At 42.8% G+C, this 27,359-nt stretch overlaps 1 protein-coding gene across 1 annotated transcript; it reads left to right on the top strand.

Annotated features, from left to right (window-relative positions):
- The first annotated feature begins 104 nt into the window (after positions 1 to 104).
- On the top strand, positions 105 to 27,359 carry tbc1d15 (TBC1 domain family, member 15). Its single transcript, XM_083763432.1, has 18 exons — positions 105 to 251; positions 2,970 to 3,071; positions 3,257 to 3,331; positions 3,590 to 3,633; positions 3,718 to 3,815; positions 4,297 to 4,504; positions 7,088 to 7,190; positions 7,883 to 8,077; positions 8,972 to 9,100; positions 12,394 to 12,497; positions 12,924 to 13,018; positions 13,600 to 13,716; positions 15,123 to 15,223; positions 17,358 to 17,457; positions 20,124 to 20,221; positions 21,096 to 21,212; positions 22,886 to 22,972; positions 23,890 to 27,359. Exons 1-18 carry the CDS (start codon positions 228 to 230, stop codon positions 24,103 to 24,105), a joined length of 2,013 nt encoding a protein of 670 aa, XP_083619558.1. The 5' UTR covers positions 105 to 227; the 3' UTR covers positions 24,106 to 27,359.

Below are 27,359 nucleotides of genomic sequence, written 5' to 3'. Positions count from 1 at the left end.
TGTAGTTTGGCTCCCGTGAAAGTGTCCATGAAAGTGTCATGGCGCAGCCCAGTCACGTGACCACTTCACTTCCTTCTAAGAGCTTCCTTGGCCACGGGCCGGAAGATGACTTGTCAGCGTTGTTGTTGTGCTGCTTGTTTTGGAAGTTGACACTCGGGCACGTGAGCCTGCCCTGCCGTCGTCATCATCGCTCGCGACCTGGTCTGGTCACACACACAACGGGTGACATGGCGGCCAATACTCCTCCCAAGGTACTGGACATTAAATAATGTGTGTTGTTCTGTTCAACAATTATCGCAAGTAAATTACTCGCATATTTTATCATAACAACCTTTTTCGCACCCCCCCCCCCCCGGTAGTTGTTTCAGCATTGTTTTCAACACACACACACACACACACACACACACACACACACACACACACACACACACACACACACACACACACACACACACACACACACACACAGCAGGTAGCTTTGCTAACATCCTATACGTTATGCCCAATGTTTGTGCCGCCTCGGTCGTACGACGGCGGGCGGGCGCGCGCGCCCCCCCCAAAAACAGCCGATCTACAAGCTCACATCAAGTCGCGTGGCGACGTGTTGCGAGCTTGCATATCGGATGTTTTTGGGGCGCGCGCCGCCGTCGTACGACGAAGCCTGTGTTGTTGTCTGGCTTGTTGGTGGTTGTGTGTGTGCCACACACACACACACACACACACACACACACACACACACACACACACACACACACACACACACACACACACACACACACACACACACACACACACACACACACACACACACACACACACACACACACACTGTAGATCACACGTTATGAGCTGTTGTTGACGTGCAGTATGTTTTAATTGCAGTGCCAAGAAAGAGGCAGAGCTAACGTTAGCATTGTTAGCTAACAGGAAGAGTGGGCAACTAACTGGGCACTAATTTTAGTAATTCAAGGAAGAATCATGTTGCTCGATTATGATAATTTGACTGCATTTGGTCAAACATTTAAAACAAAATGTTTGTAAAACGGTCTTAACTATTGTAAAGAAGTGCACATGATTAGAACTTTATTCCCCCCCCCCCCCAGCTTCCTTTTATGATTTCTGTTTTTGATTATCTAGAAGTGTATTTGTATGTCTCTAAATGTTTGATTGAATTAATTGAAAAGGGTGGACCCTATTGTAAACAAGTGTAATGGTTTTGCTTTATGGTGTCGCAATTTGCAACTTCATTTTTTTTATAATGGGATGAAGGGTCCCTGACTCCCTGTAGCTCTTCTCACAACATTACGACACAGGTCGGTTCTTTATGAACGGGCATTTATTGGGCATTCTTCTCATCCCTCAGCTGTTCCATGCCGTGAGAACTATATTATATGTTCACACAAAAATAAACACATAAAACAATCAACAAAGTGCATCACAGTACATGATATTGACCAAATGGAAATACAAAGAAATGCGCGATGCGCAGCAGGTGAACGTCTCCATCAAACACCATCAAACAAATAACACAACAAATACTAATCTAAATAATAGAATACCTCGTTGGCCGCTTGTCATGTAAGGTTCTTCTTTAGTTTCATACAGTCTTTAGAATGTCCTTTTGACCGTCTTTCTTACTGTAAAGTTTGTAACACACTAAACTGTGTGCTGCTTCCTTCATGCAGACCAGTGTCTGAGTGAGACAAAGTGTGTACCACCTGTTGTGTGCAATGCAATCATGCATCAATCAGTCAATCAATCATGGCCCAGTGTTGCTACTGACAGACAGGGAACAATTGGTTCTGCCTCAGAAAGTTATCATCACATCATGTTTACATTTTTAACCTCATATGAAATCAATTATGAACCACATATTTATTGTATGCATCATGACATTATTATGAATTATCCTTTATGAACTTATTTTAGTATTTTTATTTTAGTACTATAGTATTTTTTTTTAAAGTTTGGACACGGTACCCTAGGGTCCCTGACAGCTTATTCCACCCTCCATAGGATGCAGATGTATACATACTCTCTGTTCACGGAGAGCGGCAGTGCCGCTTGAGTGTTGGTGAGATGTTTCAAAGATGCATAACACAGCTATAGGAGACGGCCGCAACGTGTACGAAATGGCATTAACCACCGATGCCGTTAAGTATTTTTTTATCTTTTTTTTTAAGTTTTGCTTTGCTGAACTTCTCTCTCCTCTCTCTTCCTTATTGACTTCCCATTGTACCGCCTCCCGATCGGCAACTGGCTAGCTGCACATCCTAGTTACTGCCTCTGATTGGCTGACCGCGTACATGCAGGATGTTTATAATGCTGTTGTGTCGTGGGAGGCGGGACATGGGAAGTGAGGAAGAGAGAATTTCAGAGAAGCCAAAAATTAAAAAAAAAACGTAACGGCATCGGTGGTTAATGCCATTTCGTACACGTTGCGGCCGTCTCCTATAGCTGTGTTATGCATCTTTGAAACATCTCACCAACACTCAAGCGGCGCTGCCGCTCTCCGTGAACAGAGAGTATGTACATCTGCATCCTATGGAGGGTGGAATTAGCTGTCAGGGACTCTAGAGTAGCGACGTCCAAAATTCAGAAAAGCTAACCAAGGTTTTCCGAAAGGGGCTAGGTTCCACCTAGCTCTGGTCCATAGCTCTAATCTAATGCAAAGAGCTGGAGGAGGGGGGACTTCTACTTCTTTTTACACAGGCCAGTTTCGAATTGCAGCGGCCCTAAGTGCTCTTTGAGAGCTCTTTGAAATAAAGCTATTGTTTGTGATTTTAAGCAGCCAGCTAATCTTGCTTGGCAGGCTGAAAACAAGTTGTTTCAAAAGGCAGGGGCCCATTCTTCAGTTTTTTTATTAAGTTATGTTAACCTATAGCATTTGTGTTTTTTCACCCACATATCTCAATGCTGCATATCTTGAGACTACTGCTGTCCATTGAAGTTTACCACCTCTATTCTAGGTTTTATATGAACACGAAGGGGTGTTCATACATTCAAACACAGATGGCGATGGCATTGAGCAAGATCTACTCATTTCAGGGTCACTTCGCTTAATTGACAAGGTACTCTTAATTCCATGGTAACCTAACCTGATTTTAAAATATGTTGCATGACCATAGTCAGTCTTTTGTCTATGGTTTGTACTTTGTAGTACAACGGAACATGAAATGAGGTGCATTTGTCATGCTGTCAGAGAGCTGAGCCACATTCAGAACGTCTTGTTGACTGCATTATATTTTCTTGTCAGGATGCCGAGATCATTGTGGAATACAAACCCTTGGAAGATACAGTTGACCACTCCAACATACTCTGTGCTGGGAAGGTTTGTTTCACTCTTGATTTTCAACATTACATTTAGGCCTGTCACAATTTCTACAATTATTGGAGATAATTGCAATTCTTTTGCATAATTGACAGGAAGGGGGGGGGGGGGGGGTTAACTTTTGCCAGGATTCTGTTTACCATTTTGAATTTTAGATTATTAGATTTTTGCGAAGATTTTGCCTAAAATAGGGACACCATGTTGAAAGTGGTTAACACAGGTGAGGTGAACTTGAACAATGTCTTTGTGCTTCACCAGGATTCCAGTTCAGTCATGGAATGGTCCCAGGGTCAGGGTGCCGGTGAGCGGTCCCAGGGTGAATGGTCCCAGGGTCAGGGTGCCGGCGAGCGGTCCCAGGGTGAATGGTCCCAGGGTCAGGGTGCCGGCGAGCGGTCCCCGTTGGAATCACAGCAGAGCTACGAGACAGAGTGGGACATGATTAACGCTGTCTCCTTCAAGAAGAAGACGTGTACTAATGGAGAAAGTATGTCCAATGTTCTTTTCTTCTGTCTTAATTAATGTCTTAAGGCTCTGGCACGTGGTTTTAAGGTGCTTTCAGACGGGGAGTGACTGACGCGCCTAGTAATTCATTTCCAAGGAGAGGCGGGATGCGTTTATTTTGGACGCGCGGAGAAGTTCAGGGGCGATTACGCAAGTGTATTTTCGTGGGCGCAGTCCCGTGAAATTGTTGTGTGCATGCTCGTTTCGTGCACGTGCTCGTTTCGTGCACTCGCCACGCAGTCGACCAGACCTGGATTTTGGTGAAGTATTATTTTACGCTATGCGTCCCCTCATGAGCAGGCCTGGAGCAGACCTGTCGTTGATCCAGGCGACACCCTCTCCTAGACCTAGGGCATTCACTTCTAGTCATTTTTACTAGTTGACTAGTTTACTAGTCGATTAGTCGTTTAACTACCTATTATGTAAAAGAAAACATGTATTTTATTATTTTTTCTCACTTCCAGGTTCCCTGAACCACAGTCAGGAGAAGAGTAGGTGGGCATTCAGTTTCAGCGTTGGGGACCTCGGGTCCATCACGGTGAAAGAGGAAGGTTGGTCCTACCTCCTCTTCAAGCTGAAGGACTCCTCCGCCCCCCTGCCAGCCCTCCACTTCCACCACGGCGGCAGCACAGAGTTCCTGGACAGCCTCAGGAGATGCGTGGTGCTCAGGGAGTGAGTACCCTCTTCCAGGGTGGGACATTACCACCGCGTATCTGCCTTGTTAGTGATCACTCCGTAGTGTTTACACAGGTCTTTACACATTTTTGGAGAACTTTTAATTACCTAAAGTTTTAATTAAGCCCTTCACTAAGTCCCTCCCCAACCCATCCTTGTCCAATAGGCACGTTAGCAGCGAAGAAAGCTTGACCTGCATAGCAACCGTTGCTAAACTATTTGGATTGGCATTGGACAATCGGTTTTTGGAGTGGGATTTAGTGAAGGGCTAGCTTTTGCTGTACAGAGATTGCCTCCTGTCATTTTATTTACTGGATACCTTCTCAACGGGCCTGAAAATTAAAGCCTGAACCCTACTGGGTCCGAACTGGTCCAGCTCGAGGTTCGGCCCTACCCAAAAATATTACCATAATGTTAGGCTCCAAAACCCGAAAAAGCCTGAGTGAATGAGAGAGAGAGAGAGAGAGAGAGGGAAAAAGGCCACTGGAGTGCCCGGAGAATCACGGAACCCGAGGCACGGCCCGGCCCGGCCCGACTAATTGGCATGCATTTTGGGCCATGCCTGAAAACGTCAGGTCGAGTAGGGTCAGGTTCATGCAGAAATTGAGAACCCGTTTATTCCATAACATGTCAAATCCTTGAATTTATCCTGAATTGATTTGTCTTGTAATTACACATGCAAGCAATACTGGAGGTAATTTATTTAATCACACTTAACAAGACACTATGGTGTCATGTCAACAAGTGTATATCTACATAATTTCACCCACCAAAAACAATTCAGAAGAGTGTTTATGAAGTTATCGCTTACCGGTAATCCTGTTATAGAGAAAGTGAGTTGTCTAGTGAGTGGAGGGATGTTTCTGAACATGCCCTAATCAGGAACTGAAACACTGGCGACAAACAGATTGAGGTTTATATCATTCCATTGAAATGGAAAGAGTTTCAATACCAGTAACCTACTTAAAGACTACATATGGATTTCCCTGTAGTTTAATGATATTTCCCGATTCCATAGATGCAAATATTGCATTTATGTATGTTATCTATATGCTAATTCAAGTAATTTGAATAAAGACGATTCAGATTCTTTGCATAAGGTCAAAAGCAAAGGGATTCTCTGTCTACCCTCATCTGTTTACTTTTTTGATGCACGGAGCCACACTCTTCCCTTTGAGCCAAATATCGCAGCAAATTAATGTGTTTCTCTGCTGGCAAGATAGCCATTATTAATGTTCTTATCAAGGCCTTTCAGAAGGAAATTGTTTGGATTAAATGCCGCACACAAAAGCACCAGGTGTGAATGGCTTGTGACGTCACAATACCATGCCTTTGTCTGCCTGTCAGCCTTGAATGCAATGTAGAGGTGGAAATTTGGAATGCATTGAATATAATTAAATCATATTATCACTGAATAGCGTAACGGTTGCAGACATGAAATAGCTATTTGAATTGTTCAGTAAAACACTAGCCCATCAGTGAAAGTGCTTCTAAAGGCCCTGACACGCCGTTGATTAGTATCAGGCTTTACATTAGTATCTGTGCCCAAACATCGGTTGTTAATGTGCCATTGGGGGTATTCATGCCTCACCTGATTCAATATGTGAATCAGCCGTCAAGGGGGAGAGAGGGGGGAGGCAGAGAGAGCTTTGTGGTTGGCTGTTCAGAGAGGGGGGAGGCAGAGAGAGCTTTGTGGTTGGCTGTTCAGAGAGGGGGTAGGCAGAGAGAGCTTTGTGGTTGGCTGTTCAGAGAGGGGGGAGGCAGAGAGAGCTTTGTGGTTGGCTGTTCAGAGAGGGTGTAGGCAGAGAGAGCTTTGTGGTTGGCTGTTCAGAGAGGGGGTAGGCAGAGAGAGCTTTGTGGTTGGCTGTTCAGAGAGGGGGGAGGCAGAGAGAGCTTTGTGGTTGGCTGTTCAGAGAGGGGGTAGGCAGAGAGAGCTTTGTGGTTGGCTGTTCAGAGAGGGTGTAGGCAGAGAGAGCTTTGTGGTTGGCTGTTCAGAGAGGGGGTAGGCAGAGAGAGCTTTGTGGTTGGCTGTTCAGAGAGGGGGGAGGCAGAGAGAGCTTTGTGGTTGGCTGTTCAGAGAGGGGGTAGGCAGAGAGAGCTTTGTGGTTGGCTGTTCAGAGAGGGGGGAGGCAGAGAGAGATTTGTGGTTGGCTGTTCAGAGAGGGGGTAGGCAGAGAGAGCTTTGTGGTTGGCTGTTCAGAGAGGGGGGAGGCAGAGAGAGCTTTGTGGTTGGCTGTTCAGAGAGGGTGTAGGCAGAGAGAGCTTTGTGGTTGGCTGTTCAGAGAGGGTGTAGGCAGAGAGAGCTTTGTGGTTGGCTGTTCAGAGAGGGGGTAGGCAGAGAGCTTTGTGGTTGGCTGTTCAGGATTCCGTTTCACCTACGTCTAATTTAAGTTATCAGTGAGCCATGTGCAGATTCTACTGAGCTCGGAGCTAAGGGCTCAAAATCGAAATCCGTGATGAACCAAAACACATTACCGTGTAACACACAAAATGCTTTAAATGACAGTGGAGGCCCTGACTGCAGTCTGCATGTCGATATTATTCCTTAGATGAAAAACATTGGTTTTCTTTGTTTTGAAGGTCACCAGATAATGAAAGCTGCCTGCTGGTCAGCACTCCCAACAAGGCTCTCTCCCAGTCCTTTGAGAATCTTCTGGATGACAAAAACTATGGCCTGGTCAATGTAAGTAAGGCGCTAAAATCAGCAAAGTTACTTACTTACCACGAACAATATGAAATGTGACACATGCTAGGTTTGATGTTGGCAGGTATCCTAGTTCCTTTCTAAATTGTTTTCTTTTAATGTGTCTCACCAGTATGTGTTGGTAAATGAGTTCAGGATTAGAATTTAATCATAATAGAGCGTCGCAGTCCCGCCCCCTCGAGAGACCCGGAAAATAATTCCCCGTTCATTTTCCTCATAGACTTTTCAAAAAGTATTTATTTAAAGACGTTTATACGCCGCGGACAAAGCCAACTCTTGTCGTGACAAATCATGACAATAAACACAATGTTTTGGGCCAAACAGAATTTGAAAGAAGAAAAAAAAACGGCAGGTTACAACACTTTTTTTGTTGTTTTTCTTCTTTGTAATTATTTGTTTGGTCCAAAATATTGTGTTTGTTGTAATGATTTATCACGACTTGAGTTGGCTTCGTACGACGCTTAAAAGGTCTTTAAATAAATACTTTTTGAAATGTCTATGGGAAGAATTATTTCCTGGGCCCTGGCGTCGTCATGAAAGGGTGCGGGACTGCGACACTCTATAATAGCTCAGATTTATATGGCGCTTTTCTGAAGTACCCAAAGTCGCTTTACGTAAAGAAAAGGAAGGAACCAGCTCTATTTGAACTAGACGCCACTTGTCTCCCCCAGAAGCTGCAGAAGGACCCCTATGAGGCGACGCTCGGAGGCTTCTCCAGGGTCACCAACTACATATACGACGCCTTCTGGATCGCAGACGAGCAGCAACAGCGCCCCCCGGAGGAGGTGGCCGACCTGCTCACGGAGGTCATCCCAGGTCTGGAGATCAACCAGCAGGAAGAGCCTGGTTTTGAAGTCATCACCAGAGTGAGTGATTAGAGGGGCTTAGGGCATAGGTCAGTGGTTTTCAACCAGTGGTCCTTGAGGAGGTTCCAGTGATTAGAGGGACATAGGGCTGAAGTCATCACCAGAGTGAGTGATAGAGGGACATTCAGGTTCAGGTTTATTTGTCATGTGTATAGATACAGAGTATAAATACAATGAAAATTATTTAGTTCAGAGAGAGCACTCTCAGTCTTACATACACAGGACATAAACAAACATCTATAGTGCAAGGAAAAGACACAAAAAAAAGTGAAGTGACAAAACAGTGCAATACAGTTCAAGGTCAGCTGTTCAGCAGCCTGACTGCCTGGGGGTAGAAACTGTTACTGAGACGGGTGGTACGAGATTTGATGCTCTGGTAGCGTTTTTTGGAATAGGGCATAGGTCAGTGGTTTTCAACCAGTGGTCCCTGAGGAGGTTCCAGGTGGTCCCCAGCTAAACGATGGAGAGTTGGTCACCAAATGGACCCTCATAGATCTTACTCTTGAGTGTGTAAAATGAAATTACGGGTCATTTGGTTTCATTTTACACACTAAGACCTAACACCTGCATTACATAATTTACAAGAAGTCTACACAATTAGAGAATGTAGAAGAATTGTTATTTTTATCAACGTTTACCTGTTGGCAATCCTAATGGTACCAACATCAATACAGCATGTAATTGTGGACAATCTTTTGTCCACAATTACTAAATGAGATTTAGCCTTGAGCGGCTAAATCTCATCACATTGTGGTCTGTGGCTCAAATGCCGAATAAATAATGAAACCTTGATTATGGAGAGGGTTGAAAACCACTGGACTATTAGGTGAATCTCACTGTACATTCATGGGTGAATTTGCCTTGACCGCTGGACGTTTGCGTTGTGCATCTCAGGTTGACCTGGGCAGCAGACCGGAGGTCCAGAGGAGACAGCCGCTGTCGGCCGAGGACTGGCTGGAGCACCAGGACACAGAGGGACGCGTGCTGCGCGTCGCTCAGCTCAAACAAGTCATCTTCAAAGGGGCATGTTGGGGTTACTTTGTTCTTATCCCTCTTTACAGGTCACTTCAGACAAGCAGTTCAGTCTTTACAGGTCACTTCAGACACATAGTTCAGTCTTTACAGGTCACTTCAGACAAGCAGTTCAGTCTTTACAGGTCACTTCAGACACATAGTTCAGTCTTTACAGGTCACTTCAGACAAGCAGTTCAGTCTTTACAGGTCACTTCAGACACACAGTTCAGTCTTTACAGGTCACTTCAGACAGGCAGTTCAGTCTTTACAGGTCACTTCAGACAAGCAGTTCAGTCTTTACAGGTCACTTCAGACACACAGTTCAGTCTTTACAGGTCACTTCAGACACGTAGTTCAGTCTTTACAGGTCACTTCAGACACATAGTTCAGTCTTTACAGGTCACTTCAGACACACAGTTCAGTCTTTACAGGTCACTTCAGACACACAGTTCAGTCTTTACAGGTCACTTCAGACACATAGTTCAGTCTTTACAGGTCACTTCAGACACACAGTTCAGTCTTTACAGGTCACTTCAGACACACAGTTCAGTCTTTACAGGTCACTTCAGACAGGCAGTTCAGTCTTTACAGGTCACTTCAGACAGGCAGTTCAGTCTTTACAGGTCACTTCAGACAGGCAGTTCAGTCTTTACAGGTCACTTCAGACAAGCAGTTCAGTCTTTACAGGTCACTTCAGACAAGCAGTTCAGTCTTTACAGGTCACTTCAGACAAGCAGTTCAGTCTTTACAGGTCACTTCAGACACACAGTTCAGTCTTTACAGGTCACTTCAGACACACAGTTCAGTCTTTACAGGTCACTTCAGACAAGCAGTTCAGTCTTTACAGGTCACTTCAGACACACAGTTCAGTCTTTACAGGTCACTTCAGACAGGCAGTTCAGTCTTTACAGGTCACTTCAGACACACAGGTCAGTCTTTACAGGTCACTTCAGACAAGCAGTTCAGTCTTTACAGGTCACTTCAGACACACAGTTCAGTCTTTACAGGTCACTTCAGACAGGCAGTTCAGTCTTTACAGGTCACTTCAGACAAGCAGTTCAGTCTTTACAGGTCACTTCAGACAAGCAGTTCAGTCTTTGCAGGTCACTTCAGACAGGCAGTTCAGTCTTTACAGGTCACTTCAGACAAGCAGTTCAGTCTTTACAGGTCACTTCAGACAAGCAGTTCAGTCTTTACAGGTCACTTCAGACACATAGTTCAGTCTTTACAGGTCACTTCAGACACACAGTTCAGTCTTTACAGGTCACTTCAGACAGGCAGTTCAGTCTTTGCAGGTCACTTCAGACAAGCAGTTCAGTCTTTGCAGGTCACTTCAGACACACAGTTCAGTCTTTACAGGTCACTTCAGACAGGCAGTTCAGTCTTTACAGGTCACTTCAGACAAGCAGTTCAGTCTTTACAGGTCACTTCAGACACACAGTTCAGTCTTTACAGGTCACTTCAGACAAGCAGTTCAGTCTTTACAGGTCACTTCAGACAAGCAGTTCAGTCTTTACAGGTCACTTCAGACAAGCAGTTCAGTCTTTACAGGTCACTTCAGACACACAGTTCAGTCTTTACAGGTCACTTCAGACACACAGTTCAGTCTTTACAGGTCACTTCAGACAAGCAGTTCAGTCTTTACAGGTCACTTCAGACACACAGTTCAGTCTTTACAGGTCACTTCAGACAGGCAGTTCAGTCTTTACAGGTCACTTCAGACACACAGGTCAGTCTTTACAGGTCACTTCAGACAAGCAGTTCAGTCTTTACAGGTCACTTCAGACACACAGTTCAGTCTTTACAGGTCACTTCAGACAGGCAGTTCAGTCTTTACAGGTCACTTCAGACAAGCAGTTCAGTCTTTACAGGTCACTTCAGACAAGCAGTTCAGTCTTTGCAGGTCACTTCAGACAGGCAGTTCAGTCTTTACAGGTCACTTCAGACAAGCAGTTCAGTCTTTACAGGTCACTTCAGACAAGCAGTTCAGTCTTTACAGGTCACTTCAGACAAGCAGTTCAGTCTTTGCAGGTCACTTCAGACACACAGTTCAGTCTTTACAGGTCACTTCAGACAGGCAGTTCAGTCTTTGCAGGTCACTTCAGACAAGCAGTTCAGTCTTTGCAGGTCACTTCAGACACACAGTTCAGTCTTTACAGGTCACTTCAGACAGGCAGTTCAGTCTTTACAGGTCACTTCAGACACACAGTTCAGTCTTTACAGGTCACTTCAGACACGCAGTTCAGTCTTTACAGGTCACTTCAGACACGTAGTTCAGTCTTTACAGGTCACTTCAGACACACAGTTCAGTCTTTACAGGTCACTTCAGACACACAGTTCAGTCTTTACAGGTCACTTCAGACAAGCAGTTCAGTCTTTACAGGTCACTTCAGACAAGCAGTTCAGTCTTTACAGGTCACTTCAGACAAGCAGTTCAGTCAAAACGGTTCCGTTTTTGTAAACCCCGCCCCGGCGGCCCCCCTCACCTGTCCAGAAACGGAAAACATAGATACAGTGTGTGTGTGTGTGTGTGTGTGTGTGTATATATATATATATATATATATATATATATATATATATACAAAAAATAAGATAATACACAAAAAACAAACAACTAAAAAAAGGCACAAACTAAAAGGAAGGCTAGAAAGAAAGAAAAAAGTATATATCTAAAATAGCAAATAATGTTAATCAATAGTAGTAGTAATGGTATTAAAAGGGCATGTTGAATTATTTTGTATTGGTCAATCCCTGCGAGGGATTCAATGTGACTACAACATTTTGAAAAGAGAAAATGCTACGAATGAATGATAACGCAACCTTTTGAAGAATATATAACATTACTAATAAGAAATGCAGTGCAAGAGTCGCAATTAGCCACTGCCTCCTAAATTCAGTTGATGTTAATATGTTCAAATAATGTGCACAAAACAGTTTTAACATGTTTTAGCTTAAGTTAAAACATTGCTAATGTTTTATCATACGTGATGATAGAGTTTTTCCACTGTCTCACATACAGCACCCCCCCATTTGAGAAAGCCTAATCTAAGAGTTCACAACGCGTCGCCAAGCTAGTAGACGTACAGTATGCATGTTTGACAAATGTTCACCTATTATGTAATGCCCGGAATTGTGTGACCAGACCCACCCCCTACTTACTTCCCATACAGTACATTCTTTACACTGCCCAACCCTTTCAGTTTCCGAGTGTGATATTTATTCAGCAGGGGCTTTATTGTACAGTGTGACTGCTGTACATGTCCTCCAGTTGACCCGCGTGTCTCTGTGACCCTGCACTGCAGGGATTGTGCCACGCCGTGAGGAAAGAGGCGTGGAAGTTTCTACTGGGGTATTTCCCCTGGGAGAGCAGCTCGGAGGAGAGGAAAACCCTACAGAGGAGAAAAACGTAAGGGTTCTGCGTAATCATGCAAAATCCTTTGACATCTCACAAGCTCACAGTATGTCACAAACTCACAACATGTCGTGAGCTTATTTTAGGCGAACCCCCCCCCTAGAATAGGGATGTTGTTCTCTCCAAACATTCTGGCCTCTGTATCGTTTGTTACTTAACAACAATTGAAGCTCCTGCTTCAATTGATCTATTTTACTGATGGTGGTTCTGAATCTGTATAAAGTAACTACGCACATCACTTCTCTTTTATACGTTCTGTATAAAGTTCCTTTGTAATTTATCCTGATTTATGTGTATTGTAACCTCGGCTACATTGAAAATGAGGGCTTGCCCTCAACTGTATCTCTAAGTATAAATAAAGGTGATGATGATGATGATGAAGATGAACACAGTGCATGTCCGTCTCTCCTTGTGCCAAAGGGACGAGTACTTCAGGATGAAACTTCAGTGGAAGTCGGTCAGCGAAGAGCAGGAGAGGAGAAACTCCAGGTTCAGAGACTACATGAGTCTCATAGGTAACTAACCACACATTTGTTTGGTTTACTTTGTCTTTTACTGGTTGCTTTTCAAGACTAACTGACACTGTGGTGACACTGACACTGGTGTCAGAAACACTATATGCCACTGAAGTGTCTCTGCACATTCATGCACACAGTCCAGTGTGTAGTAGGACTAATTCTACAACAGGTCGTTAAGAGGAAGCAATCTGATTGGTTGAAACGGTTTCTAGCCGTTGATCAAACCAGCACTGTTCACCACCTAATAAAAAAAAAGAATTCAGCCGCTCTGTTTTCCCAGAGCGCTAGCAAACTCGGTGGCTAGGCTAGCTAGTTTCTTTGGACATTTGTGGTCGTAGTGACTACATCTGTCATTAAAACAATATATATTCTTAGTTTTAAGGGTAACTGTTGTAGAATTGCAATATTACACTCGAGGGTGTTGTTTAACGTGATTATTGCGGAACTCTACTTCGTCTCGTTCCCCTACCGCATCACTGTCGTGGCAATAATCACGTTAAACAACACCCACTTTCATTACATATTATGACTAGACTTTATATGGCCACCATCACTTCTTTCTGTCCTTTTCTCCTCAGAGAAAGACGTGAACCGAACCGACCGGACCAACAGATTCTATGAAGGCATCGACAACCCTGGCCTGGTTCTACTGCACGACATCTTGATGACATACTGCATGTATGACTTTGACCTGGGTGAGCCATGCCATCGTTTCTAGGCACAAGCATAGAATTGCTTATGTTTTATTTATTTATTTGTTCATGAAGCATCTACCGGTACAGAGAAACATATTACCATGAATCTTTTTAACATTTTATGGGACAAAACGCAGATCGACAGGATTGAACGTGACCAAGAAAAGCAACAGCAACCACAACTACGAAAAGGGAAAACTTAAAGGACCTATAACATAAAATTCAACTTTTTCAATTTATTTTGTGTTTTTGGGGCTCCCATGTGTGTTTTCTATCCCCACAAATAACCAATTTTGAACAATCAGGCCTTCATGTCATATGGGTGTTTTAATGGAAATTGCTCTCAGAAACAGCTCGACTGATTTTGGCCTCATCGTGATGTCATCAATGTCACCCTACTTTGTATAATTCCTCCATTTCTTCAGTCTTCAGTTGCAAATTTGCATTTCCACTTTGTTTACAATGTCCACCATTGTTGATTTTCCAAGCTGGCATGGAATGGAAACAAGCCTGGTTTTATCTAGCATGAGTATTATAATGACTCAAATATTAAGTAATCTGCATATCCGCACCCTCTCCACCTCAGGACAGTGTGGTACTGCAGCTAAAACTGCTTTCAAAGTCCAGAAAGAATTGACAAGGCCTGGTTATATCAGAGTGGTGATTGAGGCTCAAACCATTAGAAATAACTTTGAGGGACATAGACAATATGATTATTAAATATTAAAAGCCGTTTTAAAATGCATGTTATTTGCGCTTTAAACAAAAACAAACTAAAAAGTAAATTAATACAAGAACAAGCATAGAATTAACAAATTATCTGATAAATAAATTGGCCAAAATTTCGATTTGTGTTCTAATAAATAAATTGTATTTAATTTGAGATACTAGCCCTTACTCGTTGTGAGATATTGCGCACCCCCCCCCCCCTTGTGGCCGTGGGGGGTACTGCGGCCTGGGTGTGTTTCGCATTTTTAATCCACTAATAAATTCATTATTAATTTATAAGTTGTTAAATTGGGAAAAGGGCTTTGTTAAGACCTCCATATTATTATGGCCAATGCCTGTGTGAAAAGTGGGAGTGATTGGTGCAGGCAGTGAGGAGCTACGGCGGTGTTTTTGACAAAGACACACACACACAGACAGACATTCAGACATTGCAGAATAGATCAGCTATTTTCACTGTTGTGAGTAACACGGCTTGGGTGTGGCAAGTCGTGTGGGAAGTACTGGGAGTTGATGATGGATTGCTGAGGTGGAGCGCCACACCTACCTGTACCATCAATCTCCCAGGGGTCTAGCACATTGTTGCGGAGACAGTCTCCTGCGCGTTACCGGTTGATAGACAATTTAGCCATTGCCGGCTGGATAATGCTGTGTGTAACGTTATTGTTCTCCATGTCCAGGGTATGTCCAGGGAATGAGTGACCTCCTCTCCCCAATCCTCTACGTGATGGAGAACGAGGTGGACGCTTTCTGGTGCTTCGTCTCCTTCATGGACCAGATGGTAAAGTCCCAGTGTCTCTGCTACTGTTATTGCATAAAGTACTATATCATATCATAGCATGGCAATGATAGACGAGGCAAAACGTGCATAGGTATATTATGAATCCGATTATATCGTATATTATTCTAAAAAAAGACAACAAATAGAAGAAAATCATGTAGATCTCGCAATACACATGGGAAGAGCAGGGCTCCATTCGGCATCTTGGACATCAGTATATGACATATGATAATTGTATGGCTCCAAATTTGGACAATATTTTCAGCCCGATCAGAGCGCCTTTGTGAAAATAAACAAAATGTCCATCCAGTTTATTCCAGCATTTCTTTATTGAGATAGACGGTAGGGGAGGGGGGAGGTAGACTGTGAAGGACAGGAGTTTTTAGGTTTGAATCCTTGAGCAGACAAAGATGCATGCAGGTCTCAAAGCGAAGATCTTAACCCACTCTACTATCAGTGGGTACAAACATTACTTAGATCTTAACCCACTCTACTATCAGTGGGTACAAACATTACTTAGATCTTAACCCACTCTACTATTAGTGGGTACAAACATTACTTAGATCTTAACCCACTCTACTATTAGTGGGTACAAACATTACTTAGATCTTAACCCACTCTACTATTAGTGGGTACAAACATTACTTAGATCTTAACCCACTCTACTATTAGTGGGTACAAACATTACTTAGATCTTAACCCACTCTACTATTAGTGGGTACAAACATTACTTAGATCTTAACCCACTCTACTATTAGTGGGTACAAACATTACTTAGATCTTAACCCACTCTACTATCAGTGGGTACAAACATTACTTAGATCTTAACCCACTCTACTATTAGTGGGTACAAACATTACTTAGATCTTAACCCACTCTACTATCAGTGGGTACAAACATTACTTAGATCTTAACCCACTCTACTATCAGTGGGTACAAACATTACTTAGATCTTAACCCACTCTACTATCAGTGGGTACAAACATTACTTAGATCTTAACCCACTCTACTATCAGTGGGTACAAACATTACTTAGATCTTAACCCACTCTATCAGTGGGTACAAACATTACTTAGATCTTAACCCACTCTACTATCAGTGGGTACAAACATTACTTAGATCTTAACCCACTCTACTATCAGTGGGTACAAACATTACTTAGATCTTAACCCACTCTACTATCAGTGGGTACAAACATTACTTAGATCTTAACCCACTCTACTATCAGTGGGTACAAACATTACTTAGATCTTAACCCACTCTACTATCAGTGGGTACAAACATTACTTAGATCTTAACTAGGGCCGGGACTAATTGCGATTAATTTAGATTAATTAACTACAGAAAAATTAATCGCGATTAACTACAGATAAATTAATCGCACCTTTTTTTTCACCGCGGAACGTTTCTCACTGGGCGCTTTTCTATAGTACTGAAAACTGGAAATAATAAAAAGTCACCCCATTTTGTGTTGCCTAGAACTGGAGGTCTGACAAAAAACAGTAACAATATGAAGTAAGTACAGCTTTGTGATGTCACTGAGATGTACTTGTTACTGTTACAATTTCTTTTCAGACCTCCAGTTCTAGGCAACACAGAATGGGGTGACTTTTTATTATTATTTCCACAACAGGTATATTAATGACAGTAAAACGTTGAAAATGAGTGGTATCCTGTAGTCACTATTCGGTGATTCACTGGGATACCAAAAAACATTTAAAAAAAAGGTTTCTCTCTGTTCTCGGGTTGAATATTGATATGCGATTAAAATGCGATTAATCTAGATTAATTAATCGCAAAGCCTCTGATTAATTAGATAATTTTTTTTAATCGAGTCCCAGCTCTAATCTTAACCCACTCTACTATCAGTGGGTACAAACATTACTTAGATCTTAACCCACTCTACTATCAGTGGGTACAAACATTACTTCAGCATTGTTGTTGCAATCAAGAAAGAACGTGGCGTTGTTGCCAGGATACATTTGAATGCAGTCCTGTGTCTCACCTTGTTGCTTGGAGACTGTTAACCAGAGACCCGATTCCCTTTGAAGATCATAATGAATACTCGCTCACCATCTTTTTGTGTGTGTGTGTGTGTGTGTGCGTGCATATGCGTGTGCGTGTGTGTGTACAGCACCAGAACTTTGAGGAACAGATGCAGGGCATGAAGACCCAGCTGATTCAGCTCAGTAGTCTGTTGAGGCTGCTGGACCTCACATTCTGGAACTACCTGGGTATGTAACACCCCCTTAATACCTGTACCACCATCATGAAAAATACACATTTCTGCTGGGCTGGCACAGGCAGGTGTCTGGTAAAAAAAATGGTAAATGGTGTATTTATATAGTGTCTTTATCCAAAGCGCTTTACATAGATTGTACATTACATTCACACACACATTCACACACCTTTACATAGATTGTGCATTACATTCACCCATTCACACACACATTCATACACCTTTACATAGATTGTGCATTACATTCACCCATTCACACACACATTCATACACCTTTACATAGATTGTGCATTACATTCACCCATTCACACACACATTCACACACCTTTACATAGATTGTGCATTACATTCACCCATTCACACACACATTCATACACCTTTACATAGATTGTGCATTACATTCACCCATTCACACATTCATACACCTTTACATAGATTGTGCATTACATTCACCCATTCACACACACATTCATACACCTTTACATAGATTGTGCATTACATTCACCCATTCACACACACATTCACACACCTTTACATAGATTGTGCATTACATTCACACACACATTCATACACCTTTACATAGATTGTGCATTACATTCACACACACATTCATACACCTTTACATAGATTGTACATTACATTCACACACACATTCATACACCTTTACATAGATTGTACATTACATTCACACACACATTCATACACCTTTACATAGATTGTACATTACATTCACACACACATTCATACACCTTTACATAGATTGTACATTACATTCACACACACATTCACACACCTTTACATAGATTGTGCATTACATTCACCCATTCACACACACATTCATACACCTTTACATAGATTGTACATTACATTCACCCATTCACACACACATTCACACACCTTTACATAGATTGTGCATTACATTCACACACACATTCATACACCTTTACATAGATTGTGCATTACATTCACACACACATTCATACACCTTTACATAGATTGTACATTACATTCACACACACATTCATACACCTTTACATAGATTGTACATTACATTCACACACACATTCACACACCTTTACATAGATTGTGCATTACATTCACCCATTCACACACACATTCATACACCTTTACATAGATTGTGCATTACATTCACACACACACATTCATACACCTTTACATAGATTGTGCATTACATTCACACACACATTCATACACCTTTACATAGATTGTGCATTACATTCACACACACATTCATACACCTTTACATAGATTGTACATTACATTCACACACACATTCACACACCTTTACATAGATTGTGCATTACATTCACCCATTCACACACACATTCATACACCTTTACATAGATTGTGCATTACATTCACCCATTCACACACACATTCACACACCTTTACATAGATTGTGCATTACATTCACACACACATTCATACACCTTTACATAGATTGTGCATTACATTCACACACACATTCATACACCTTTACATAGATTGTACATTACATTCACACACACATTCATACACCTTTACATAGATTGTACATTACATTCACACACACATTCATACACCTTTACATAGATTGTGCATTACATTCACCCATTCACACACACACATTCATACACCTTTACATAGATTGTGCATTACATTCACACACACATTCATACACCTTTACATAGATTGTGCATTACATTCACACACACATTCATACACCTTTACATAGATTGTACATTACATTCACACACCTTTACATAGATTGTACATTACATTCACACACACATTCATACACCTTTACATAGATTGTGCATTACATTCACACACACATTCATACACTGATGGCGGCGGAAACCATGCAAGGCACCAACCAGCACATCAGGAGCAATTAGGGGTTCAGTGTCTTGCTCAAGGACACTTCGACAGTAACTCTGTGGGAGCCCACAGGGTTCGAACTGGCGACCTTGCGGTTACCATCCAGCCACTCTACTCTACCCCTGAGCCACCGCCGCCATTATACTCAACAGTGGAGGAAAGTGTGTGCATCTTGTAGCTGTATTTAGTCCAGGTGCTGAACATCAAAGTAACATGCAGTTGCTAACGTTACAACGCTAAAAAAGTGACTAGAATGATTGAGCATTACACTTTACCTTGCTAAATACATATTTCATACTTTTCGGCATAGTATATACCGGCAGAGATGGGCAAAATACATTGAAAATGTATTTTGATACAAAATACAAATACTGGGTCAAAAAAATTATCTAAATACAAAATACAAAATACATCTTCCATCCCAGCGAAATACAAATGACAAAATACAGAAAAAGTATTTCAAATACGTATTTCAAATACATGTATTTCAAATACTGCCCATCTCTGATGGGCAAAATACATTGAAAATGTATTTTGATACAAAATACAAATACTGGGTCAAAAAATGTATCTAAATACAAAATACATCTCATTTCTTCCATCCCAGCGAAATACAAATTACAAAACACAAAAAGGTATTTCAAATACATGTATTTCAAATACTGCCCATCTCTGTATACCGGTACATGGACAGTAAAACTAGTAGTGATTTCCTTTTAATTTTTTTGCTGTGCAATGCACCATTTAAACACATTTCACCCTTTTGTGTTTACACTACAGAGTCACAGGATTCTGGATTCCTCTATTTTTGCTTCCGCTGGTTACTGATCCGTTTCAAGAGGGAACTGAGCTTCCAGGACGTGCTGCGCCTCTGGGAGGTGAGGAAACGTTCCAGTGTTCCAGAACTCACCTAGCACACAACACCCATGTCCCATTATGGGTTAGGGTTAAAAATGTGGAGGCTCCCAAAAAGTAATTTCATAGCCAGTGCGCAAAAGTAGGTCAAATGAATAATTCTGTCACTCCAGAGCAAATCGGAGTCGGTCAAAAGCACACAACTGTCATTTCATGACATGTAGTAGTACTAGGCCTATTGGATTTTTATTCAAGTCGTGCTGCGCTCTCACCCTAAATGCTGGATAATTTCTTCAAATCGGTATTCCGGATCTTTACGTATTGGATGTGATTTATTTTCCATCACGACGCTATCCCATCAAATCAAAATACCATATATACTGTATACAGTATATACTGTATGTGTTGAGTTGAAGTTTTCCGTAGTTTGTTGTCTCAGTAGACGTCTGCTTCTCTCCCAGGTCATGTGGACTGGGTTAGTTTTCCGTAGTTTGTTGTCTCAGACGTCTGCTTCTCTCCCAGGTCATGTGGACTGGGTTAGTTTTCCGTAGTTTGTTGTCTCAGACGTCTGCTTCTCTTCCAGGTCATGTGGACTGGGTTAGTTTTCCGTAGTTTGTTGTCTCAGACGTCTGCTTCTCTTCCAGGTCATGTGGACTGGGTTAGTTTTCCGTAGTTTGTTGTCTCAGCAGACGTCTGCTTCTCTTCCAGGTCATGTGGACTGGGTTAGTTTTCCGTAGTTTGTTGTCTCAGCAGACGTCTGCTTCTCTCCCAGGTCATGTGGACTGGGTTAGTTTTCCGTAGTTTGTTGTCTCAGACGTCTGCTTCTCTTCCAGGTCATGTGGACTGGGTTAGTTTTCCGTAGTTTGTTGTCTCAGTAGACGTCTGCTTCTCTCCCAGGTCATGTGGACTGCCTTGCCTTGCCAAAACTTCCATCTCCTCGTGTGCTGTGCCATCCTCGACTCAGAGAAACGTAAAATCATGGAGGAGAACTACGGCTTCAATGAAATCCTCAAGGTAACTATTGTCACCGTGAATATAATGCAAAGCAATGGTCCTACAATAGATTGACACAGTTAACTTTAGCATATCTCTCCGTTAAGGTCCCTTGAGAAACGGGATGAAACCAAATGTATTTGTGTGCAAGTTGTGGAAGTGAGAATGGACCTGGAGTTGTGGAAGTGAGACTGGACCTGGAGTTGTGGAAGTGAGACTGGACCTGGAGTTGTGGAAGTGAGAATGGACCTGGTGATGTGAGACCTGGTGAAGTGAGAATGGACCTGGTGATGTGAGAATGGACCTGGTGATGTGAGACCTGGTGAAGTGAGAATGGACCTGGTGAAGTGAGAATGGACCTGGTGATGTGAGACCTGGTGAAGTGAGAATGGACCTGGTGATGTGAGAATGGACCTGGTGATGTGAGACCTGGTGAAGTGAGAATGGACCTGGTGAAGTGAGAATGGACCTGGTGATGTGAGACCTGGTGAAGTGAGAATGGACCTGGTGATGTGAGACCTGGTGAAGTGAGAATGGACCTGGTGAAGTGAGAATGGACCTGGTGATGTGAGACCTGGTGAAGTGAGAATGGACCTGGTGATGTGAGACCTGGTGAAGTGAGAATGGACCTGGTGATGTGAGACCTGGTGAAGTGAGAATGGACCTGGTGATGTGAGACCTGGTGAAGTGAGAATGGACCTGGTGATGTGAGACCTGGTGAAGTGAGAATGGACCTGGTGATGTGAGACCTGGTGAAGTGAGAATGGACCTGGTGAAGTGAGAATGGACCTGGTGAAGTGAGAATGGACCTGGTGATGTGAGACCTGGTGATGTGAGACCTGGTGAAGTGAGACTGGACCTGGTGATGTGAGACCTGGTGAAGTGAGAATGGACCTGGTGATGTGAGACCTGGTGAAGTGAGACTGGACCTGGTGATGTGAGACCTGGTGAAGTGAGAATGGACCTGGTGAAGTGAGAATGGACCTGGTGATGTGAGACCTGGTGAAGTGAGAATGGACCTGGTGATGTGAGACCTGGTGAAGTGAGAATGGACCTGGTGAAGTGAGACCTGGTGAAGTGAGACCTGGTGAAGTGAGACTGGACCTGGTGATGTGAGACCTGGTGAAGTGAGACCTGGTGAAGTGAGACTGGACCTGGTGATGTGAGACCTGGTGAAGTGAGACCTGGTGAAGTGAGAATGGACCTGGTGATGTGAGACCTGGTGAAGTGAGACCTGGTGAAGTGAGAATGGACCTGGTGAAGTGAGAATGGACCTGGGGATGTGAGACCTGGTGAAGTGAGAATGGACCTGGTGATGTGAGACCTGGTGAAGTGAGAATGGACCTGGTGATGTGAGACCTGGTGAAGTGAGAATGGACCTGGTGAAGTGAGAATGGACCTGGTGATGTGAGACCTGGTGAAGTGAGAATGGACCTGGTGATGTGAGACCTGGTGAAGTGAGACTGGACCTGGTGAAGTGAGACCTGGTGAAGTGAGAATGGACCTGGTCATGTGAGACCTGGTGAAGTGAGAATGGACCTGGTGAAGTGAGAATGGACCTGGTCATGTGAGACCTGGTGAAGTGAGAATGGACCTGGTGATGTGAGACCTGGTGAAGTGAGAATGGACCTGGTGAAGTGAGAATGGACCTGGTGATGCGATAACCTCTAAAACCTTTCCTTACCGTTCAACAGCACATTAATGAACTTTCCATGAAGCTGGATATTGAGGAAATCCTCCAAAAAGCAGAATCTATTTGCTTGCAGATCAAAAATTGCAAGGTAGGTTAATGCACATTATAACAGACACAACCCGTTTATAAACCTCTCTGTAAAGAGATTATCAACTGACAACTAGCCTGTAGCCTATATTGTCATTGAAAAACTGCCCATAGTAACTGCCTGATTGAGGCAACGTTTATGTGGATAACAGAATATTACCCAACACATTAAATTCCCATTGACAATGAATGGAGAATTAACGTCATATGTTTGTGGACGAGCAAATTGGTATTTTTGTCCATTGACTATGGATTAACTGCATAACCCGCTAACTGGGTTTAAAACGCTATTTAATCCATTGTCTCCCCCTGCGTAATACGCTAAACCAGCTATTTGTTTTATGTTTAATTGTTAATTCGCCGCTTTGTAATAATTTAAAATAAATAGTGGATTTGTCGCAGACCTGGTGACGAGGCGGACGCGTTGTGATGACGTAACCGGAAATCAACCTAGTTCCTTCCTTTTGTGGCTGTTTACATTCGAGGGTCGCCGGTCCTCAACCAACCGCCAGCTTGCAAGGGCTTCTGGGAAACTGAGTCCAATGCAAAGTGAACGAGGGTGTAGCGTGTAGGGACAATATTAGCCCCGCTTTGCTCTTTGTCTGTGACCCGGGTCACAGACAAAAAAACATTTTGTTCGACTAAATTAACTGTAGATTTAGTCGACTAAAATCTTATGACATGTAGTCGACTAAAACTAGACTAAACACTACAACATTCCAGGTGACTCAAAATGTGACTAAACTAAGTAAAAACCATTCAAGAGACTATGACTAAAACTAAAATCTAAATCTGCTGCCGAAAACACTGGTCCTCCATTTTATTCATTCTATAATTGGCCCCTAAAACTAATTGAGTGAATAGACAGAATTGATGCCATGTTATAAATAATACTAATATATTATCCCCCCCCCTCAGGATCTGCCTCATTCAATAAGTGACATCCTGGGGTTCCACACCGACGCAGAGGCTCCTCCCCGGTTAGAGGCACCAGAGCTGGGGGGTCGACAGAGACCACCTCCCCCCTCCTCCTCCTCCTCCAGACCCCCTCCCAGACAGGAGGCCTGCTCTAACGGCCACGGACACTTACGAGAAACACCTGCCAACGGCTGCAACGTCGCCTTCATCTCATAGTCCACCATAAAGGTGGTTGCACACCGGACGCGTTTTTCGGAAAAACCCGATGGAGAAACGACGCTAAAAGTCTGAAAATCGCGCCCGGTGTGTGGAGACCTTAACACCCACACAGAGACTTTACAATAGCCTCGCAGCTGCAAGGGAGATATATGTATATGTATATATACAGTGTATATATATATATACGTATATATGTATGCCTACGCAGGGTAAGAATGGCATTGTGTGCTACTACAACATCCAGTCTGCCACTCCCCCCAACAAGCGAGAAAGGAGAAAGAATGTACAATGGATTTAAGATTATTCAAATCTTATTTTTGTAATTTCTTGTACCATATTATTGTCTTTCATTGAAATGAGTCATTCCTTCCTCTCTCGCGGATGTTTTCTATAAGGATGGGGCAAATAGTGTCTTATTGTGACTAATAATAATAATAATAATAATAATCGACATCATTATTATGGGTGGTTGATTCCTCTGTATTCGTACAAGCTTGGGTGGGCCCTCCAACAAAAATGTAGGCCTTTTTCACGGCAGCCATATTGATATAAATTGTTGTCATGTTACCAGTGATATTAACCCATTTAGACCTCAGAACGATTCTACAAATGCCAGTTTTCTGAAAAACCCATGTTTCAATGTCAGTGGTTCTCAAACTATGTCATGTCAAGGACCCCAAAAATGATATGTATTTGGCCGCAGACCCCCATCTGAAAATGTTGTTCCAGGGACTCCCCCAGAAGCAAAGATGAGTTAAAAACGTTCGCTCTGAAAGAATATACATTCCAAATTTGCGCCACATTTTCAACAAAAAGAAAAGCAGATCTACAAGCTCGCTATGAGCTTGTAGATCTGCTTTTTGTCAATGGCTAAAGTATAACATAATGCTTTGAAACATCAAAAGGGGTTCCCGTGCTGAATGGGTTAATTATGGCTTCCGTGAAAAGAGTCTAGCGCAAGTGGGAAGCTGGTTGGAGAGGTCGGACCCTGTTCCCTGAGAGGTTGGACCCTGTTCCCTGTTGAAGCTGGTTGGAGAGGTCGGACCCTGTTCCCTGTTGGAGAGGTCGGACCCTGTTCCCTGTTGAAGCTGGTTGGAGAGGTCGGACCCTGTTCCCTGTTGTCGGGTGAACGATACCAGCTCGTCGTGATGGTTGTCTACAGCAGTGGTTCCCAAAGTGGGGTCCGGGGACCCCCAGGGGTCCTTGAGGGAGTTCCAGGGGGGTCCCCAGCTAAATGATAGTTTGGAACCAAATGGACCCTTATGGGTCTAACTCTGAGTGTGTACAAATGGAAGCAAATGGACCCGTTCCATTTGGTTCCATTTGTACACGCTCAGAGTTAGATTAACATTGATTTTACAATATAAATTGGGGGTCCCAGAGATAAATGCCATTTAAATGGGGGGGGTCCGTAGACTAATATGCATGTCACACTGGGGGTCCTTGAAATTAAACTGGTTGAGAATCACTGCTAGAGCCGTGAAAATCTTCTCTTATGGGGGTCCCTGGCATATCCTTTCAAATGGGGGTCCGCGGGCTAATTAGTGTAAATTTCGGGGTTCGTTGACAGGAAAGCGTTTGTGAACCACAGCTCTACAGACCCTCCCCACAACAACCTGGGACGGTTGGATACTGACAACATGGCGACTGAATTGAAAAAGGGAGAGAAGAAAAGTACAGTAATATAAATGCAATCTATATAAATGCAGTTTACCCCACCCAGCACCATCATTGATTTATATAAGGTGATTAATCGAAACATCTGGGTGGGGGAAACGCCTAACTATAGCCAGCTTCAGAGATTTATCGGGCATTGTTTTCTTTTTTTGTTTTTTTTTGTAATTTTCTTTTCAACGAGGCCCCTCTTGTCTTATCTTGTCTGTGTTTTAAGGTAATGTGTTAATCAGTTCGTCGTCTATTAACCAGACGGGCCCTAATTATGGCGTGGCTTCCCTGTGGCCCCTATTCAGTCATCTGTACTGTATATACTGTAAGGAGTATGTACCAGATTTTGTGCGAGGTTTCACCTCATTCTGACCCCTCGCTGAGTTCCATGACCAAATGTTAATGAAGTATTAAATGTGACAAAACACATCCTTGCCTTGCCGTAAAAAAAACAAAAACATCACACGTGTGAATGAGCGCCACGTTTGTTTCAAGTGTTGTACGCTAAACATTAAAAGTCCATAGACCTGGCTGCCATAACGTAATGTCAAAAGCCAGCCTTAGGTAGGGGCTAGCGGCACGCCCCCTCTCAAAAATGCGTCCGCGTATAACTGCATCTTTCCTATGCAGTCGGTCAGTACTTGTTGTTGGCCAGTCTAGAGCTGTGTGGTACTCCATATTTGGGGAAAATAATCACCTGTGGAGCTCCATCATATTTAGGCTAAATGTAAGGACATTCGGTGCTACGCCGTCTAAAAACAACACAAACTATAGATTATACATATACGCTCCACTCAGTATTACCTGTTGTTGAATTGGTCCTTCAATGTCCTAATTGAAGTATTATCGATGTTGTCTCTGATCCCCTGTATCCCCCCCCCCCCCCCGTGTATGAAGGTACTTGGGTCTTGAACCAAGTCAAGTCACAGTATGTTTAGCAAAAGAGTGAGTGGTTCACTCCAAAAGGATCTATTACTCTGTCAAAAGAGTGAGTGGTTCACTCCAAAAGGATCTATTACTCTGTCAAAAGAGTGAGTGGTTCACTCCAAAAGGATCTATTACTCTCTAAAGAGTGAGTGGTTCACTCCAAAAGGATCTATTACTCTGAGTGGTTCACTCCAAAAGGATCTATTACTCTCCCAACATTTGAACCGGAGGGCCAAATCTTTTAACAGTAAAACTTTATCAACATTTTATTTATAAATTCCAAAACAACTTTCATCGTCCAATTAAGTTTAGTTTTGCTGCCGTTAAGCTTAATTGGATCTATTTACTTAATTGGATCTATTTGATATTGGATCAGGAAGGAATGCGTCCAGAACAAACAAAGAAAAATCTCTTATGAATTCAACTCGTGGGATGAGTGATTGTGGGGGTGAGCCACTCCTTACATTTTACGCCTTGATGTGAATATTTACTTCTTCTTTTTTTGTTGTTGAGAAATACATTTGCATTTGAATTAATTTTGACTTTGATTTACTTTGTGTTGCGTTGCCACAGGATGCAAAAGCAGGTTAACGGCAATACTGATTTCAGCTGCTTTGGAATGGAAATTGGCACTGCAGATAATAAAGCCACTTAAGGAG

Source organism: Protomyctophum parallelum, assembly GCF_964188405.1.
Source record: "Protomyctophum parallelum genome assembly, chromosome: 4".
NCBI classification, from domain to species: domain Eukaryota; kingdom Metazoa; phylum Chordata; class Actinopteri; order Myctophiformes; family Myctophidae; genus Protomyctophum; species Protomyctophum parallelum.
This window is presented reverse-complemented; position numbering and strand designations above follow the sequence as displayed.